Here is a 19,871-nt window from a genome sequence, read left to right as displayed (position 1 = left end):
ATTTTTAAAAATTCTATTGAAAGGGCACAAAATCCAAATATTGACAGTCTAAACAAAGAGCTCATGGATCCCGTGGGACCGGCCAATTACCCCTGGGATGCTTCTAAAATTGTTAAGACTCCTATGGTCACTGTCCTCTCTCCCTTGTTATCATTTATAAAAAGCAATACCAAACGTTCGGGGACTAAGCCAGAGATGTGACGTGACAGAAAAGCACTTTATCTGACGGAAGGGCCCATTAAGAAAGTCAGTGTATGATGAAAAAAAAAAAGACAGCTGGAAATAACAACCATAAATTTTTTCAAGATCATTTATACATCTTTTTATTTAGATTAGCTTTACAAAGCAACTTGAGAGCTCTTTCATAATGAAACACTGCTTTTCAAATTACATGACTTTACCTCCTGCGTATGAATCCTAAAAATTCTTTGCCTGCTGTTGAAAAAGGTCTGTGTTTTACTGCTGGTTAATGTGTTGAATGAAAAACAGCATTAGAAGCTTATCTTTAACCAGGGATTAAACACATATAGGCCACGAGTAGTTTTAAAAGTTGTTTTAAATAGAGTCCTGCTTGGTGACAGGTTAACAGTCCCACTACATGAAAACGAACAGATTTTAAATGGATACTAAAGAAATGGCTATCTGGATTTCCTGATCCTTTCACAATCATCTCCAAGAAATTTGTTACAATTTTCCGAAAAATACAAATTTTTAAGACCTGCCTGGAAAGCACACACACAGACAGTAGAATCTGACACTTCGCACAACTGCAGAGATACACGTGTGAATGACACAGGGGCTCCCAGAAGGAAAGGCTGTTGCAGTCCCACCCTGGCAAGCACACAAACCGCCCCCCCCCGGGAACAGAACACAATTTCTACTAGACCTAAAAACGACAGCACTTCGAGTGGGGGGCCCTGCGCAGCAACGCCGCACCACAGACCAGAGGGCAGAGACACCTTTGCACCCCCAGGTCCGGCCGGCAGAGGCACTGACTAGAGAGAGGTTTACATTGCATTGTCTGGAACACAGAAGAGGAAGGAGAACAAAACCGAGCAGGGGCAGGAAAGACAACAATAAACTCGAATTTTCTCCCCGCAAGTTCTCCTAAGTGAGTTCACGATACTGAATCTTTCATCCCGCCCTAAGTCCTCGCTGTCAGTTTCACTAAACAATTTTTTTTTCATGTTTTACATGAACAATAGCAAATCTTTTAATAAAAATTACTGAGCTTTCCATAGAAAAGGTCTCTAATTGAATACAAACTATACAGATGCTAAAACTGTCATGAGTTGAAATATACAGAAGTATTTCTGTACACACATTTTGGCAAAGATCAAGGACAGAGAGAGAAAACTGAAGTGGGCAAGGTCTAGACCCATAATTCATGCTAAACATGGATACCACCCTTTGGGCTCTGCTAGAGATCAGCCCAGGAAAACAAAGTCCTAGACATCCTTCCCAGTTCATACATCAAAAAACAGAAGGTCTGGGAGGCCTTGTGTGATAGTGTTAATAGTCCCTCTTTTTTTCTGAAAAGTAAAAGAAAAGTCACAGAACAGAATAGAATAATAAAGCTACCTGGTTTTCCACTTCTTTTGTGTTTTTAAGCTAAACGTCAGCTTTCAGTACTGACAAATGAGGCAAGCATCGTGCCTGAGGAATGCCTGCCCTGGCTCGGGTCCGAGGATTCGCTAACGTTCGGTCTATTACCAACGCGGCTCAGCCCCGGCGCTCAGTACCCCCCCCTGAAGCTAGCCAACAGAAGCCAGGTCTCCACTGCAGACCACATGCGTCACAGGAGTAGGAAGAAAACGTACAGCAAAATTGGAAGTACGATCACGTGACAGGAAGCAAAAGGAAAAGTCTTAGGAAGGGGACGTTGTCACCTTCTACATCTACAGGATATACCTGAAAGCATGAGAGAGCCCTTTGTCTTGGGAACTTGATGCTGAGGACAAACTCAAGTTCATTTAGTGCCAGTCACTTTAGTCTTTTAAAAATACTAACTTAAAAGAATAAAACCTGGGTATTTTTTTTCTTATAAAACATGAACCGAAAGTTACTGGTAGTAAACGGTGTGATGGTTTTACTGTTAATATTTCGTTATGAACAATGTCAAAAACACGACAGCAGCAATCTTTAAGAGCTCAAATTAGTGTAAAAGACAGGACTACAAAACAATCTGAGTTTTAGTTGGCGATTAAAGTGCTCCTTTTCTTATGGTAAGTAAAAAGGAAATGAAAGTAATCATCAGTCACTGGCAACAATCATGATAAGAGGTCTTTTTTAGGGCAAAATTTAATAGTACGAAGAAGTTTACAAAAATAGATTGATGCTATTTGGGGGAGTAATACTGTAATTTTTTTCTCAATGCAGTTTTGATGTATTTGTACCTGATCATACAAAAATTACTTCAAATTCAAACTTGACTATATAAAAAAGGGAGAGATGAAATGAACTCATCTAGATGACAGATCTGGCAAAATATAAGAATGAAAAACTTCTACCTAGGGCACTTATTTCACGTCCAGATGTCAACCCCATTTTCTGCTGGTAGCTATATTCTTCCCGTGAGCAATCACAGGTTTGGAGTCAATCATTGCAGTACAAAGTCACACAGTCAAAATCTTCTTTCTGATGCAACACGACAAAGTTGTTTGTTTTCCTTATAAAAATGCCAACTGGTTGTCTATTTTCCTTTATCCCATTTATTCGTATTCACAAGTTAACAAAGAGCGTCAACAATTAGTGTAGGTGAAGTGGGGTATTGCTGGATCAAAGGCTCTATAAGACGTCTTTACTGATGGAATCAGAAGGCTTATGAGTTCAACCCTCACACCTTTTTCACCTGCAAGGGGAAAAAAACAAAAAAAATTCATTCATTCATTCATTAAGCGCCAGAGAGCATCTGTTATTCTGATACTGTTTCCCACTGAGCTCCTAACAGTGTGCACAATGCCTCAGCTTTGCAAACATACATCATCTGAAAACTATTGTACTCGCTACCCCCGCCAGCACTTTATAATGAACGTGTTACTCTGAACTGGTAAACCTTCAAAGGAAAAGCCATTCTCTACAGAGATAATAATTTATCTCCTTTTACTTGAAAAGCAATTTGAATTGCTATAAAATAGCAGTGTGTTCAGCGTCACTGAAAGCACACCACTAGAGTTCTGCCACAAATAATAACTTTAAAAATACACAGAAAAAGCAATGCACATCCAATTTTGTAATTTTACAAAAGGCTGATGTGGGATTATCAATGGCTCAGTGAAAATACAGCGAATCAGTAATGTGAGCACTGGAGCAGACTTTTGGAGCTATGAGGTAGGGTTAAAGAAAAGAGGGAAGTGGTCATCCGATGGAAAACTAAGACTCCCTGCTTTCAGGAGACCATTCGGGGTGGGAATTGGGGGTGGGTGGGGCTGGCATCCTGAAGGATCCTCAGATTTGGTTCAAGTGTGTTGATTTATGGACACCACCGGCCTGGCAGGGATGGCATCGACATGCCTGTCTGACTTATTGATTTCGGCATTTCAATTCATCTCCTTTGTATTCATTTTCTTCGTGTCCACATTTCAACGTGGAAGACCTGGATATTCTTTAGAGCATGTACGTTAAAAAGGAAAGGGTATTTATTGGACTTCCTTCTAACGGGAGAATTGAGAGGAAGCCAGATGGCAGTTAAGTTGGGCAAGTTGGGCAGCCGGTGACTGGAAAGGGTAATCACAGAAAAAACTCAGGTTCTTGCCTCAAACTTTCCTCATCTTTGGACAATGTTGTTGGTAAAGAGAACAATGAAGATGGACTTGAGAGAAGTCCTTTTTTACATAAGGGAATTAAGGAATCTGACATAAACAAGGAGCAAGTCTTTGTGGAGTTAATAAAGACCGTGTTTGCGCTCACGGCCAGCACGCGGGTACTGCGGGGCGCCTGCCTTGCGGGATCACCCTGGCCCCAAATAACGTTTACCTGTTAGATATTTTACTTTAGCTCGTGCTCTCTCATCTGCATCAAAATACCAAACAGTTATTGCGTACCTAAAAGAAAATTTAGAATAGGGTAAGAATGATCACACTGGGGAAAAAATAGTGGTATGCTCTTGCAATGGTCTATTAAAACGTGTAATGCCAAACAATGCCTTGACTGGATGTGTCAGGGGATAACTGAGCGCAGTAACAACCCACCTCTCCAGGAACCTCGTCGCTCAAGAGCGCAGCAGAGACCCAGGAACAGCCGAAATGGATGTTGCAAAGTTGAGGAGTTTTTAGGGTTTTCTTAATACCTACTTAACCGGCTTGCTTATCTGTTTTGCAACCCCACAGCAGATCAGAAACAGACAGGAAGAAAGGAAAAGAACGGCCCCGGCAGAAAAAGCACAGTATCACTAGCACAAGTTCTCAAAGAGAAGCAGAAGAGGACCCGAGGCCAGGGCCCGGTGGCGAACGGGGGGGCTCACGGTTCCAACAGCTTCTGAGGACATCACTGTAGGACAGCAAAGACCAACAGTGGAGGTTTGTAATTTTATAACCTGGTGTCATCAAGAAAGAGTTAAATTATGCTTAGAGTTTTGGGGATTTTTATCAAAATAATTATACTGTGTTTTGACATTTAAAGTTTATTTAACTAAACTCTATTCCTCTGAAAACTTCACTTATTTGGAACAGCTCGTTCCATAAATAAAGGAAGACTGTCTGGTTTATTAAATACTACAAGGCACACAGTTACAATCCTGGTCCCAATAATGGGGGAAGTGTACATACGCCAGAGGAAGCAGAAACACACTATACATGGGAATTCCTTAGTAGAACACAACAGTTAGTTAAAGTATCTTGCAAATTTTAGCCAGTGTTCCCTGGGGCCGGGGCAGGGGGAAGGGGGCAACACTGGTCGAATGAAGAGCCCATACAGTGACAGACCTGAATCAGGAAAGGAGTCAAAGGCAGAGTAGAGTCAGAGCCTGGAAGTCTGGACAAATGGGGAAAGTGAGGCCCACAGATCACTCAGCTGCTGAGTGATGACACTGAGGTCAAAGTCTGGCCTCCTGACTTCCAGATTCTGCTCCTTCCATGTAGCCTCTTCTATTTGCCCAGGTGGCCTTGGGAATGGGAAAGGGGCACAGATAGGTAATTTTCTCTCTTTTGCCCAGGCCCCAAACTTTCAGTTACTTAGTGATTAAAGTCTTGAACTTGAACAACCTTGACCTTTCTCCCAGAGCTTCCCTAACACTATCATAACTCCTTGCTCCTGGTCATTCCGGGCCCGGCTGAGCTCCCCTCTTCACTGTGAAACCTGGCCCATCTGTTCCATCTACTCCAACTGACACCATTTTCTCCCTCCTCTGAGTGTCTCTCCTCCACAGCTGTCTGGCATTTACTACCTAAAAATGTTCATTATTTCTTTATTTAGAAATGATACAAGCGGCCATACTCAAGATTCCATAAAAGGGAAGGTCTACAAAGCAGGTTCTAGGTCAAAAAGGGTTTTAAAGAAACACCAGGGGCGGAGATGGGCACTGGGATGCCGGGAAGAGAGACGGGGGGTTTAGGATGGCACATCGTGTGATGGGACAGCGTCCCCCCCTGGTTCCCATTCACGGCTTCTTAGGATCTCTAGCCACAAACTACTCAGCCTGCTGCCCACTATGTGAATTAGGGTTAAAGGCAACATAGCTCAGGAAGAAGTAAGTTACAAAGGAGTGCCTGGTTGGCTTAGTTGGTGAGCATGCGACTCTTCATCTTGGGGGTCACGAGTTTGAGCCCCATGTGGGGTGGAAGGAAGGAAGAAAAAAAGAAAGAAAGGAAGGAAGAAAAAGAAAGGAAAGGAAAGGAAGAAAATAAGGAAAAGAAAAGAGAACCAAGAAAAAAGAGAGGTGACAATCAAGTCTTTGGAATTCAAACCTCCCCGGGGGCTGGCCCATGCCTACTACCACCAGGAAAAGCCAGCTCTTCTCCCGCTGTGACTATGACTAAGCCTCTTCTCACCAGACCCAACAACTGCAGGCCTGTAACTCACTATCACAAGATTCAAAGTCCCTTCTATAATGAAAAATAGGTATTTACAAAATAGTGCAATTCTTCTACAAATATTTATAACAATGTCTGCAACATCTTCTAGTTTAAGAGCCTTAACATTTCAATGCAGAAAGCGTCAAAAAGTATAATAAGGCTCCTAGATGCTTATTATTAAAGCTAAAGCGTTATTTTTCTAACATTAACTCCCCCGCGCGGCAACCTTTCTTCTTCCCTCTTCCTTTCTACTCTCCGGGTGCCTCTTGTTTTTCTGCTTTAATTTCCCTACATTATCCCTTTCCTTTTCCTCCCTCACTGCCTTTGAAAAGCTGTCCTTTTCTTTCTCTGTTGAATCTTTCTGTCCCCCAAGTGAATCCACTCACAGGATCAGAATGGATTATAGTCAGAGACGCACAAAATAATGAGACAGGCTGGAGGAAGGAGAGGACCTGTACTTCCACTTCTTACCCCAAATGGAAGTGGTTATGCAAAGTCACAAACTTTTAGCGCTAACTGGGAATAAATCATAAATAAAATTATTCAAATTAGAATAGTTATGACTGAAGCGTTGTGATAAAGGTAACTAAAGAACAGGAAGACACTAGAAAACTCTCAGGTATATCCTATCTACCCCCTCCTCTCCTGCCATAGTCTTTACCAATTTTTTCTTAAAAGGAATACTACACCTTGTAGAATATGCTGGTTGTACTTCATGAGGGTTGCGACGGTCAGACCAGAAAAACAGCAGTCTATCAAATTTGGGTTCAATGTCAGCAAACTGGGCTTTGCCTTCTGGAAAAATTCGAAGTATACCTCCACTTACCTATGGAAAAGAGCCAAATATGTAAGTATGAGAGCAAGAAAGCTACAAAATGAAATTTAGGGAGGAAAAAAAGACGATTTCAGAATCAAAATTCTTCGTTGGATTATTCACAAATGTATCTCAAATAACAAGGTATGAAGAGGAGTTGCGATTCCAAGCACATGCACTGATACAAGGAAAAATTCATTTCTTGTTTTAGGGATTTCTGTAGCTACTGATGAAACAGAAGTATTATCTGAATTCAAAAGGCTTAAAATGACACTGAGAACCAAGTTGTAAAAACTAGTACATGTTTCTTATTTAGGGATGCTTATGATGTGCTTAATTAGCCTATTCTTTAAAAATGTGTCCGTTTCAAATCATCTTGACTAAATTACTCTAAATGGTGATGTCAAATAAACGGTTTATTGTATTCTAAGGTTCAACAGTAATTAGTAAGACAGTCACAAGTTTAATGCCTCTTACTTAAAGAATTCAACCAGGGGCGCCCGGGTGGCTCAGTCGGTTAAGCATCTGCCTTTGGCTCAGGTCATGATCCCAGGGTCTGAGATCGAGTACCCATGGAGCAGGGAGCCTGTTTCTCCCTCTGCCTCTGTCTCTGTCTCTCATGAATAAATAAATACAATCTTAAAAAAAAAAAATGATGAATTCAACTTCATCAGGAGAAAGGGTCATCATTTATTGTCACCACCATCATCACTGTGGTCATTGTTAGAGACCACAGCTCTCCCTTTCCAGACCGCGCCTGACACATTGATGGCTACCTGTTTACAGAACTGGGCTCCATCCAGAAAGGATAATTACTATTTACCCAAATACACATCCATCTCTATTGGGGATTAGATGGACTCACCTATTCATTCCAATACCAACTGGGTATTCTGGGACCTGAGGTGGACCCCGGGTACAGAGTAGGGAATAACATACATGGATGTTGTCCTCGTGGTATTTACAATCTGGGGGAATTAAAGCGAGGCCAAACCCACCCACAACTGAGTAGCCCTTCACCCTTGAAGAACTAAACTCCTAAGCAGGTAGATGCTTAAACTGAAAGGACATTTTAATACTTAATCAAGACATCATGGAGGCTGAGCCTAGAATCTGTAGTTAGGCAAGCTGTTTATCAGGCTCCTCCTTAAGTTAAATTCAAGCTACTTGTACCCTTGCCCACCACCTTCCTCAGGTTCTGCTCAGATTGATTCCCACGGCACTCATGCAAACATCTAAAGAATCTCTAGACTGTGACCAAGAACACATCCTTTTCTTCCCCTGACCTCTGACTGGAGTCACTGGGAATATCACAGGTGATCTGCTGAAAATGTTTAAAAAGAGATAATTAAGGCTTCCATTCTTCCTCTGGGAAACATTCCCTGACCCCTGAATTAGGTGGCCGCCCAGGCGGTCCCAAAGCAATCTCTCCTGCCTGCACTGGGCCTAACCAGTTGTCATTGTTAATCTACTGATCTGTACCTTCCACTCGATCCGAGGCTCTATGAAGGCTATTTCTATTTCTGCTCTATCTCCAGCACCCAGAACAATGTCTGGCACACTGCACATATTCAGTGCAATCTTGCAAAGAAGTTTTCAGTTCTACATACAAAAATACTAATAAGGACTTTTTTCAGCTTATGCACTAAGTTAAAAACTACATATTAATGACCCTGGCTAGGTCAGATCAAAATTAAAAGATCAGCCTAGAAAGGACCTAACAAAACACAGAAGTTAGGAGTTACTCAAACATATCTCTAGCTTTCAAGATATTCACAAAATTGGAAAAAAATAAATTTTTAGGGCGCCTGGGTGGCTCAGTCATTAGGCATCTGCCTTCGGCTCAGGTCATGATCCCAGGGTCCTGGGATGGAGCCCCACATTGGGCTCCCTGCTCCACGGGTAGCCTGCTTCTCCCTCTTCCACTCCCCCTGCTTGTGTTCCCTCTCTCGCTGTGTCTCTGTCAAATAAATAAAATCTTTAAAATAAATAAATAAATGAATTTTTAAGTTTTAACCAAAATTATACTAATCTGTTCTGTGCATTAGGCTCAAGGCAAATGACCAGATTTATGTCTCTATTTTAAACTTAGAAAGCTATAACGGAAAAACCATGCTTGTAATTTACTTAATCTACTTAGCAGTAAAACTTACCTCCCTTTTGAACTTGGACAGAGGAGAATCTTTAAATCAGTATGACACAGAAAGAGCATGATGAGCATATCCTAAGTTTTAGGACAGGACTAGGTTTTTACATATTTAAGACTTGGTGATTTTCATCTCTGTGTATATGTTTGTGTGTGTGGGGGGGGGAAGTGTTTTAAAGGTTATTTGGTTTTTAAAAAGTGCCCTGGCTACACAGGTGTGTTCATGCTGCGAAATCCACTGGGTTATACATTGTGTTCACTTTTCTATTTGAATATTTTGCTTCAATAAAAGTAAATAAAGACTTCTAAAAATCAACCAAAAATTAGTTTAGACAACCTCCAAAGCAGTAAGAAAGCATGACATACTTCTGAAGTTTCAATCATTTAAACTCAAGTGAAACTCAGGCCAATATTAAGGAAATAAATATTTAAAACAAGAGAAAATTAAATGTATTGTACACTCTAATTGGTTTTAAAGGATTTGTCAGTATTGATAAAACTTCGTTTTTTTCCATAATCAGGGAAAGAAGGAATCCTGCCTCCCATATTCGATTCAATAACCCAATGCCAGATAAGATCTCCGCAACAGAAATAAGTAGGAAATAATCCACAATAGCTGTTTATATATAATCTCTCTCAAAAGCCATTATAAAGCAATTATTCGCAGAGGAGTTTTTTTTTTTTATTAAAACTATTAAAAGGCATATATTTTAATGAAATACATTTTGGTAACAGTTAAATTCTGGGGGGGCACCTGGCTGGCTCAGTCGGTGGAGCACGCGACTCTTGATCTCGGAGTCGTGAGTTCGAGCCCCACGTTGGGCGTAGAGCTTACTTAAAAAACAAAACAAAACAAAACAACAACAAACAAAAAAAGTTAAAATTTGGATGCATGCCTCAATATCTGAAAATAAGGGAATCCACTTTTTGAGATAATATTATATTTCACTTTACAAAGATCCACTCCTAATACCCAAAACTGAAACAAATCTAAGAAATGTTTAACTATTCCATGTGTTAAAGCAAAGGCAGTCTCCCTAAGAGGAGTATGAGTCTTAATAGCCATGGGGGAAAAATACATGGTCAAGTGAGTTGCATACCTTGGCATCCCAGTCTTTATTAAGATAATATATACACGTCACACATCTTCCATCTCCATTTGGATTATCAACATGACGTACATAACCCGTTCCATTGCCTGGATAACAAGCAACCATGGCCTGTAATAATAATGATGATGATTTTAAAAGTCTATACATAGATGAATAAAAAAGGCAAAACAGCTTATAAAAGAAATCTCTGATTTTTGGCTACTCTTACACTTAAATTCTTCTAAATAAAAATCGTATTTTGTAGATAAGAAGAGGCAAAGATAGCCTATGTTGACACTTATAAAAAGAATATAAGGGTAGGTTGGTGAATAATCCAAGGCCTGGTGAGGTCTGCCTAAAGATGAAGGGAAAAACCCACATGGGAGAATCAGAGGCCAGAAGGATTGCAGGACACACTCTCAGGATCTTTATTCACACTGATGATCAAGATCAAGTGAGTTCTTGTTCTGCTCCATGGGAGGCTCTGTCCTCCCTGAGCTTCCTGCAGAAAGAACACCTGCATTACTGTCTGACAGCCAACTACCTCATCTGACACTGTCTCTGAATTTACAAGGGCAACTCCAAATATTCACTCACTTAATTTCCATGATTAAAAAAAAAGGCTAAGTGACAAATTAGCATGTGACTAATTCCTCTTCAAACCAGAAAATAATTTTTTGCTCACATTGTAATGGACATAGTTCAGAAGATTGTTGGGTATTAAGCATGAAAGTGCAAGAGAGGTCCAAAATAAAAAGCACCAGAAGAACTCACGTGTTCTAGAACTGTCGTACATACTAACCGAATGAAATTAGAAAGAGTGATTTCACAGAAAAAAAACTCAGGAATTATGAAGAAAACAAAAACAAAGATGATCAAGGTTACCACTTATTCCTGAAATCTTTTATTTCTCCAATTTCTTCATGTATTGAAGTCAACAGGTCAGTATTAATGTCAGTGAATTAGTATAAAGCTATCAAACAGTAGTGAGATGATTACACCATTATTTAAGATAAAAGGCAAATGCTAATTTTTAAAATTCATATTCAACTGATTAGTGAATAAGTAACTCAGTATTCCACCTCTGGGAGACTAGGAAGCATTTTAAACCTGAAAGCTTAAAAAAAATAAAAATCACATTTTCCTAGACACCCTGGACCTACTGCTTTTTCAGAAGCAGGATTTTTGGTGAATATTCGTATGTCTCCATTTTTCCTGATTCCAGACAGACTTAAATGCTTTCTTTTGGGACTTGAGGTTGTTAATAACAGGCAGAATAGCATGGGTTTAGTGGATTTAATAATGCTCAATAAAAGATAAATAATTTCCTTGTCACTAGCTACTAATGTAAGGCACATGCAACAGACCTTGAACAGGAACTATAAGATACCAGTTTAACAGCGCAATTAACCCACTTGTGATTAATAAAGACACTTATCGTAACTTACATGATAAAGTATTATCCACAAAAAGAATGGAAAACAAAAAACCCCCAAAAACACAAAAACCAAAACACCCAACCTGAACTCTTCTCTAAAGTGGTCTCATCTCCAAAAAGTTCACTCAGGCGTCTCCAACTATCTCGTAACCTCAGAATCTCTTGTGCGAAGAACAAAGGGGAAAATCTTTCTTTGTTCATCCACCCCACTCCACCCCACCCCATCCCATCCATCCCATAGCAAACACCTCCTGAGCACCAACTGTGTATCCGAAAGGCCGTGGTGGGAAGAGAGGGGGGCGGTGACTACAATGATGAACAAAACAGAGTCCCTTGCTTTCATTTATAACCCATAAACAAACATGTATAATACACTGTTAGGCAGTTATCTTTTCATAAAGTTGAAGGATACAGAAAACAACAGAATGATTTCTAGAACAGTGGTCAAGGAAGACCTATGTGAGGGGCTCACATTGAGCAGGGACTTCAGTGAAGGGAGTGGCAGGTTGTGCAAATATCTGTGGGGTCAGCATTTCCGGCCGAGGGAAAATGAGAGCAAAGGCAGAAGTGGGTGGGCCAAGTGGTAAAGCACCGCAGGCCAGCTGGACTGAATGAGCAAGGGCAAACCAATGGAGGGCTCAGCAAGCCCTGGTCAGGACTTTGGATACTGTTTTAAAAGTGACAGGAAGCCAACGGAGATCGATGATCACGGAGATCAATGATCAAATTTTTAAGAAAGTCAGTTTCAATTCTGTATGAATAAAAACTAACAAGTGCAATAACCTCCGTATCACCCACTACCTAGTATTTTTTGGATGTTGACTATTTGCCACACGCTCTTTTAAGTAATTTGTGTGTACTAACTCATCTGGCACAACCACATGAGGTAAAAAGTATCATCATCTTCATCTTCATTTAACTGTTAAGGAAACTGAGGCCCTGGGGGCGCCTGGGTGGCTCAGCTGGTTAAGCGTCTGCCTTCGGCTGAGGTCATAACCTCAGGGTTCTGGGATCGAGCCCTGCATCGGGCTCCCTGCTCAGGGGGGCAAGCCTGCTTCTCCCTCTCCTGTTGCCCCTCCCCCTACCCGTGCTCTCTCTCGCTCTGTCTCAAATAAATTCAACCTTAAAAAAAAGGGAAACCGAGGCCCAGAAAGGCTAATTAACGTTCTCAGTGTCTATGACAGTAGAGGGAGGTAGGAATGCAGGCAATGTAGTTTCAGAACCCACATAACCGCTACTCCAGACCGTGGGCGGGAAGGAGAGAAAGAAGGTGGCTGGCTGGCTACCGCAGTTTCTAGGAGAGTAACACAAAGGAGGCCCGCCCAGGGCGGCAAAGTGGGGAGAATTCTGAAGGCAGAAAACCAGCGTGACCCGCTAATGGATCGGAAGTGGAGAGTAAGAAGAGTCAAGGACGGCTCTGAGGTTTTCTCCCTATGGAATGGAATGGATGGGATTAACACTTTCCAAACATGGAAAGACGAGGTGAAGGAGTGGTTTTAATAACGCGTCATGGAGGAAAGGAGTTTCTCAGCAATGGTCGTGAGGAGCCAGACACCCCAGAACAGAACAAAACTGCAGACATCAGGATTGTGCCTCAACATGGGATCTGTCTGTATCAGTCACCTTGGGTGACATGGTGGTACCCAGGGTGGCGACTGGTGGAGGGATGCAGTGAAATGAGAAGAGACCAAACAAGCAGATTCTGCCCCAACCTTCAACTAGGGGCAGCATTTAACTGCAAGCTGGTACGTAACTGTGAGGGAAGTAAGACAGGAGTAAGAGTCTCAGAAGATGGCCAGACAAGCCCCTCCAGCCATACAAGGAGAGACTACAGGAGGACAGAGCCTAAGCACACCCAGAAAAGACAGGCTGTCACAAAAAATCTGAGACCCAGGGGGCCACACTCCTAGAGTTCTGGGGAAAGAGAAACTCTGTAGGAAACCTGAAAAGGTTTGGAAGGGTCATGAATTTATTCAAGTAACTGCACGGCACAGTGACGACACAGTGACACTGCATTTAGTAACTGATGCATGTACCGAGACTCTTCTCCATTGGGACTACAGCAAACATAAAAAGGGTGTTTTCTCTAGGTATGGGGATTAGAGTGCATTTGTCATGATGAGCACCGGGTGATGTATGGAAGTGCTGAAACTAAGGTAACCCTGTATGTTAACTAACTGAAATTAAAATCAAAACTTAAAAAAAAAGGAGGGGGGAACATTTCTCTAAGTTTCATGAAATGTGGCAGTGTTGAAGCTTACAACCAGTATTCACATTTTAACAGTTATCCCTTAGCTATGATCTGCATCATCAAAATTTTAAAGTTCCTTAAATGTAACACAGCTTTTCCAGTTCTGAAATAATATTCATGCTCTACTTCTTAATTGGTTAATTTTGTTTTCCTGGTGCATTTTTATATATATTTGTGTAAAGAAGACTCTGATGTTGATGTTCTGTTTTGCTTGCCTTTTAATATGCAACTAATCTACTCTTATTCACAATACTTTAGTAAATTCAGTTTCTTTTCTATTTAACTCCCTTGGTAAAGCAACCTAATAACCATTCATTCTCTACTCATAGGTGCTCCTTAAGCATCTTATTAGTATAGATGTCATTGACAGCATTAAAAAAATATTTAATGCGCATTAACAGGAACTTAAATAAAAAACTTTAAACAAAAGAGTGGAAAGCACTACTATGGCATACGTACTACCATTATCTGCCTTACAACAAGGGCTGCTACGGTGTCAGTCTGAAAGGACTTAACTGGAAAGAAAAGAAAAAGTGGGCCCACACACAAAACAAATGATGAACTGAGTAGTATAAAATATAAAAAGAATTAGGAAAAAAGGAAGTTTTCGTGTGGGATAAAATAAAATAAGGGGACGAGGCTTTGAGCTACATAGATTACCTAAGGTTATCTTTAAAGAACTGATGTGATTTGATAAAGGTGAAGGGAAGAAAAGCAAAGTGTCTGAAGATTACAAATACAGCCAACAGTTAAGTGACAGTGGGGTAGCTTTTAAGAAGGCAGCTTCTTTATTCTAGGATTTACATGGATGATATTATAAAGCACACTGCTTTGGTATGCATGTGTGTACCCCGGACTCATTTGTTGAAATCCTAACCTCTAAAGATGATGGCAAACACGAGGGGCCTTTGGGAGGTGCTAAGGTAATGAGGGTGGAGCCCTCAGGAATGGGATTAGTGTCTTACAAAAGAGCCTGTGAGGGATCCCTGCCCTTCTAACCACGGGAAGACAACTGTGGGAAGTCGATGGCCACGAGCCAGGAAGAAGGCCCTCACCAGAAGGCATGGAGACCTTTATCTTGGACTTTTCAGCCTCCAGGACTGTGATAATTTCTGTGGTTTGTAAGCTACCCAATCTGGGTTTTTTTGTTGTTGTTTTAATAGCAGCCCACATGGACTAAGCCACATCTATAAAAGATAGAACTGTTCCAACAGATTTTACATTAGATGTACCAGTTCTAAGGATAAGGAAATGCATTAATGTCTATCAAGAAAAACTGAAATGAGACTTATTAAGGATTGAACTGATACTCCCTGGCTGTCCTGTCCTTTCCCAGAAGCAGCAGGACCAGAAATGACCCTGCACTCCTCTAAGGTTTGGGGTAGAGGACAGCAGAAGAATCCAGGCATTTGTCTGAAAAAGAAACAATACAATTGCTCCTTTATAATTCTGAGGTATGTTTCTAATCTGCCATCTCTTTGAGATGCCAGCTTTAAATATTTCAATTTCCCACTGGGAAGAGCCTATTGAAACATAAGCAAAAACAATTAAATACTATTTTTTCCTTTTTGATATGAAAATATACATGATTGAGGATGTTCTTAAGATAAGAAAAACCATAAATTTGTTTTTCACTCTGAGAATAAAAGGAAGAAGAGGTTTGTGATACCTCTTTGGAATCTGAAGACATTTATTTCTGGCATTGGAAGACTTGTATTCAGTATGAAGCTGAAATCAGGAAACTTTTAAAAAAAATTTTCCTTTTTGAACAGAATTATTTTAAAACATTGATTCAAAGCTAAGAGAACCCAAAATTTTCTGGGCTATCAAAGTAATATTTTCCCTGAATGAGGGGAAACGGTGTACTATCTGAAAATTTATCCTATTAAAATGTACTGCCTAGGGGCGCCTGGGTGGCTCAGTCAGGCAAGGGTCTGACTCTGGATCTCAGCGCTGGTCTTGATCTCACAGTCCGAGTTCAAGCCCCCGCCACCCCACCCCCGCCACACAGGGCTCCACACTGGGTATGGAGCCTACTTAAAAAAAAAAATAAAGTACTGTCTAAGTGTAACACAGTACTTGGCCCTCTGTGGATGTTGACAGTGAACATTTAGTAAGAACTTACTGCATGCCAGTCATTTAGACTTCATAACAAATTTATGAGGCAGGTACAATTAATCTCTACCATTAGAGTTTAGAAAACTGAACTACGGTGAGAATAAAAATCTTGCCAAAAGGTCAGAGGAGACTCTAAGTGGTGGAGGTGGGATGTGAACTGAAGCAGCCTAGAGAGAAAACTCAGTCTGTCTGTACTCCTCCTCAATTTCTGGCTCCAGTAAGGCTTGTATTCAGTCTGGAGTTCAGATGAAATTGGTAAACACGGGCTCCTGCGTGATTTCCCCAGCTGCTATAATACCACGGACTCATGCATAATGCTCAATCTCAAACACACAGATGTAGTACATATGGTTGTTTTCCAACTCTATACCTTACCTTTTAAGTCTCTTTCCCAACCACCCTGAAAGCATACCCACCCACCACCATCGCTACCCTCTGGGGTTACATACATCCCACTTAAATATGGAGAAAAAACAGGGTCACCAAAAGAAGTGAACTAATAAGAACAGGTTGGTATTTATTGTAAGAATAACCTAATTTTAAAACTGCAGACTTCAATTATACCTGTTTGGGTAAATCTCATTTCCAAAAAAATACAATTTAAAAACGTTCTAAAAACTCATGAATTTTTGTTCATTGCATTAATTTAGCATGGGAGGGTAATGGAGGAGGGCCAATCTACATGCATTAAAAATTTTAGATCTCTGCAGGCGCCTGGGTGATTCAGTTGGTTAAGTGACTGCCTTTGGCTCAGGTCATGATCCTGGAGTCCCTGCTCAGCAAAGAGTCTGCTCCTCCCTCTGACCCTCCCTCCTCTCATGCTCTCTCTCAAATAAATAAATAAAATCTTAAAAAAAATTTTTTTTTTAAATCTCTTGACTTAGTTGCTAAACTTTATTTTTTTTTTTAAGATTTTATTTATTTATTCATGAGAGGCAGAGGGAGAGAGAAAGAAGCAGAGGGAGAAGCAGGCTCCCAAGGAGCAGGGAGCCCGATGCGGGACTCGATCCCAGGACCCTGGGACCATGACCCGAGCCGAAGGCACACGCCCAACCATCTGAGCCACCCAGGCGCCCTTAGTTGCTAAACGTTAATGTTGTAAATAAGTATCGCACCATAAATACCCTCAGACTGTGTGTTTTGGGAGGTATATTTTTCCAAATCCATGTCATGGCAAAAATGAAACTCGAACTGACAAACAGGATTCAGGAATAAGAACAAGGACAGTTTCTCTTGTTTCAGGCCTCTAGTCCACGTGGGGCAACAAAGCCCATTCAGAAGATCAGCAGGGACTGAAATGAACCAATTCCAAGCAGAAAGAGAAGAATGGAAAAGGAGGCCCTGAGAAAGTACCATGACAGATCATGGCAGTTTATGGAAGAAGCTGCATCTGAACTAAGCTGAAAAGAAATATATAAGTTAGAGAGAGGGTATTTCAAACAGAATGAATTATGTAAGGGAAGTTTTAAACACGAGAAAATACAGAGCAATTTGGTGACAAGGAATATTCAGACTCGCTAAAGCACAGAGTTCTTGAGAAGGGGGAAGAAAACTGAAAAGGTGAGGGGGCCAGCCTGTGGACACAGCCGAGTGCCTTCTTACCCTACAGGGAGAGGGAGGAAAGCCGGCATTTTGGGGCAAGGGAGCAACAGGGTCAGAACTGTGCGTCAGACACATGACAAGCTGAACGTAAGATGGCTTTGGGAAAGGGGGCAGGAAAAAACAAGACACCGAAGAGACCAGTCAGAACACAAGTGCTACAGACAAAGAAAGGAAGCAGTCTGATGTAAAGGAGGGGCTTTGGGAAGGGTGGGGAAAGAGGGAGCAGGGGCTGAGTGGAATGGGGAGGGGGTCGTGACCATGAGACAAGGGAGGTGACTCGTAAGTGCTTTCACAGACCAGGGGTGGGGGGTGGGGGGCCACATGGCTGAACCAAAGATGGCTTATGAGAGTCTGTGTCTGGTTGAGAGGAACAGACCATTAACAGAAGCAGGGAGCAACGGGCCTGGGAGAGGCCAGTTCATTTTTTGGACATACTGAGTTTGCCATGCTGGTGGGCCATCCAGGTGAGATGTTCAAACGGCAGTTGGAAATGTGAGTCTGGAACTCCAAAAAGAGGTCATGGCTGGAGATGCAGACTTAGGAGCCACCTTCATATGGGAGAGCTGAAGCCATGTGGCTGCCAGAGATTGCCAAGGAAGAGTGTAGGGAGAGAAGAGCACAGAGGACAGATTCTTATGGAATAAACTCATTGAGAATAAAAATTCATTAAACTTTGCTTTCCTGATCACAGCAAAAACAGTTAAATAACCAGGCAAAAGCTGACTAATTGAAAATGATAAATACATACTACAGGACTTATAAGCGCATTTAGGTTGTTTCCATAAAACGTTTTAAGAAGCTTCTTGCCATTATAAACAATATTTTGACCGACAACAGTTCTGGAGCTCTGTCACTGTAAACATCCTCAGTACCCCCCTAAAATTAAATTCCTACAAGTGAAATTATAAGTCTTTAAAATTTTTTTATCGCCACAATGTTCTCTGGAATAGTTCTATTAGCTTATACCCCCTCCACCTCTGTAGGAGTCTACACATCCTCCCACTCATTTGCCAATCCTGGCTACTGAATTTTATTCTTTTTTTTTTTTTTTAAAGATTTTATTTATTTTACAGAGAGAGAGAGCACAAACAGGGGGATCGGCAAGTGGAGGGAGAGGGAGAAGCAGGCTTCCCGCTGAGCAAGGAGCCTGATGTGGGGCTCGATCCCGGGACCCTGGGATCATGACCTGAGCCGAAGGCAGATGCTTAACCATCTGAGCCACCCAGGCGCCCCTGAATTTTATTCTTTTAAAAACTGTTCAATTTGATAGGTAAAAATATATATTATTATTTTAGTTACATCTCAATTTGTGAAAGCAGTTTTCGTATTTTTATTGGCCAATTTATTTCTTGTTAACTGCTTACTCACATCCTTAACTCGCTTTCCTCTTGGGTTGTTCATTCTTTTTCTAACCCATTTTTAAGCTCCCTTAGCTACTAGTCTCCTGTCCTGTGACATGACAGCAATTTCAACATTTTTACTATGCTCCTACAGAATACTTTTAATACAATGTAGTTACCTATTTGTGCAGGAAAGCAGAGTATAACCGTATTAATTATTAATATAAACTGAAGTTTTAAAAAGTCCAAGAGACTTTCTGACTGTATTCATAGGAATGTGAAAAATGCAGAAAAAACCCAAAGATAATAAATAGCATTGTTCCAAATTACTCCCCAAGTGGCTCAGGAATGATGGACTGTTTAACACCACACACACTACTTTCCTTACTAGGCCCTTATTCTAGCCCAAGAGAAAAGAACTTCCATATACATTTGAAAATCAACTTAAGAGCAATGCTCCCAACAGGCAGTGTGATCTACAGACGTATAATGATGCCTTACTCACTCTCCATTTCCCTTTTAGGAATTGTAGTTATACTTATAAATTAGGAAGCCATCTGGTGAAGAAGTTTCTATTTGAGCTGTCTAGCCCTGCTGTCAGAACAGAGACCTATAATTTGCTAACTTCGGCTGCAATCCTCACCAGCTATGCACAAACCTTCCCCTGGGCTCCTAAGCAGGACTCTGTATTTACGCCACTCACCCCACAAACCCCCCTCCCCAACCGCAAACTCGAGGAGGAGGACAGAGCAACCTCTCTCCCGTGAGGAGGTTGGGGATCCCAGGCAGGCCTCAGCTTGATCCCCACCCAGGGAGTGGCGTGATTTCACTTGAGCCCATGCAAGGAGATGTCACTGGTAAGACACATACTCAGACAGCTATGGTAAACCTGTTATGTTATTAATATAACTCCCTGGCAGAGTATGCAATTTAGCATTAAAAGAAAAATAAAAACAGAACAAACACTCAGCTGTTTCATATTACAAACATCTGCTTCAGCACTTCCCTAGGCCTACTGAGCAGGCACTGCACTCGGCATGGGGATACATGGATGAAAAGT

At 41.3% G+C, this 19,871-nt stretch overlaps 1 protein-coding gene across 1 annotated transcript in view; it reads right to left on the bottom strand.

Annotated features, from left to right (window-relative positions):
- Positions 1-297: 297 nt before the first annotated feature.
- The window catches only part of EGLN1 (egl-9 family hypoxia inducible factor 1), a 59,118-nt gene continuing 39,544 nt past the window's right edge, over positions 298-19,871 (bottom strand). Inside the window, 5 exon segments of the mRNA XM_027588372.2 lie at positions 298-2,825; positions 2,828-2,851; positions 3,976-4,043; positions 6,701-6,837; positions 10,072-10,191. Coding sequence (XP_027444173.2) covers positions 2,788-2,825; positions 2,828-2,851; positions 3,976-4,043; positions 6,701-6,837; positions 10,072-10,191 — 387 coding nt within the window. The 3' untranslated portion in view covers positions 298-2,787.

Source organism: Zalophus californianus, chromosome 15 (genome assembly GCF_009762305.2).
Source record: "Zalophus californianus isolate mZalCal1 chromosome 15, mZalCal1.pri.v2, whole genome shotgun sequence".
Taxonomy (NCBI): Eukaryota; Metazoa; Chordata; class Mammalia; order Carnivora; family Otariidae; genus Zalophus; species Zalophus californianus.
The sequence above is the reverse complement of the archived record's forward strand: the minus strand, read 5'-3'. Positions and strand labels throughout refer to the sequence as shown.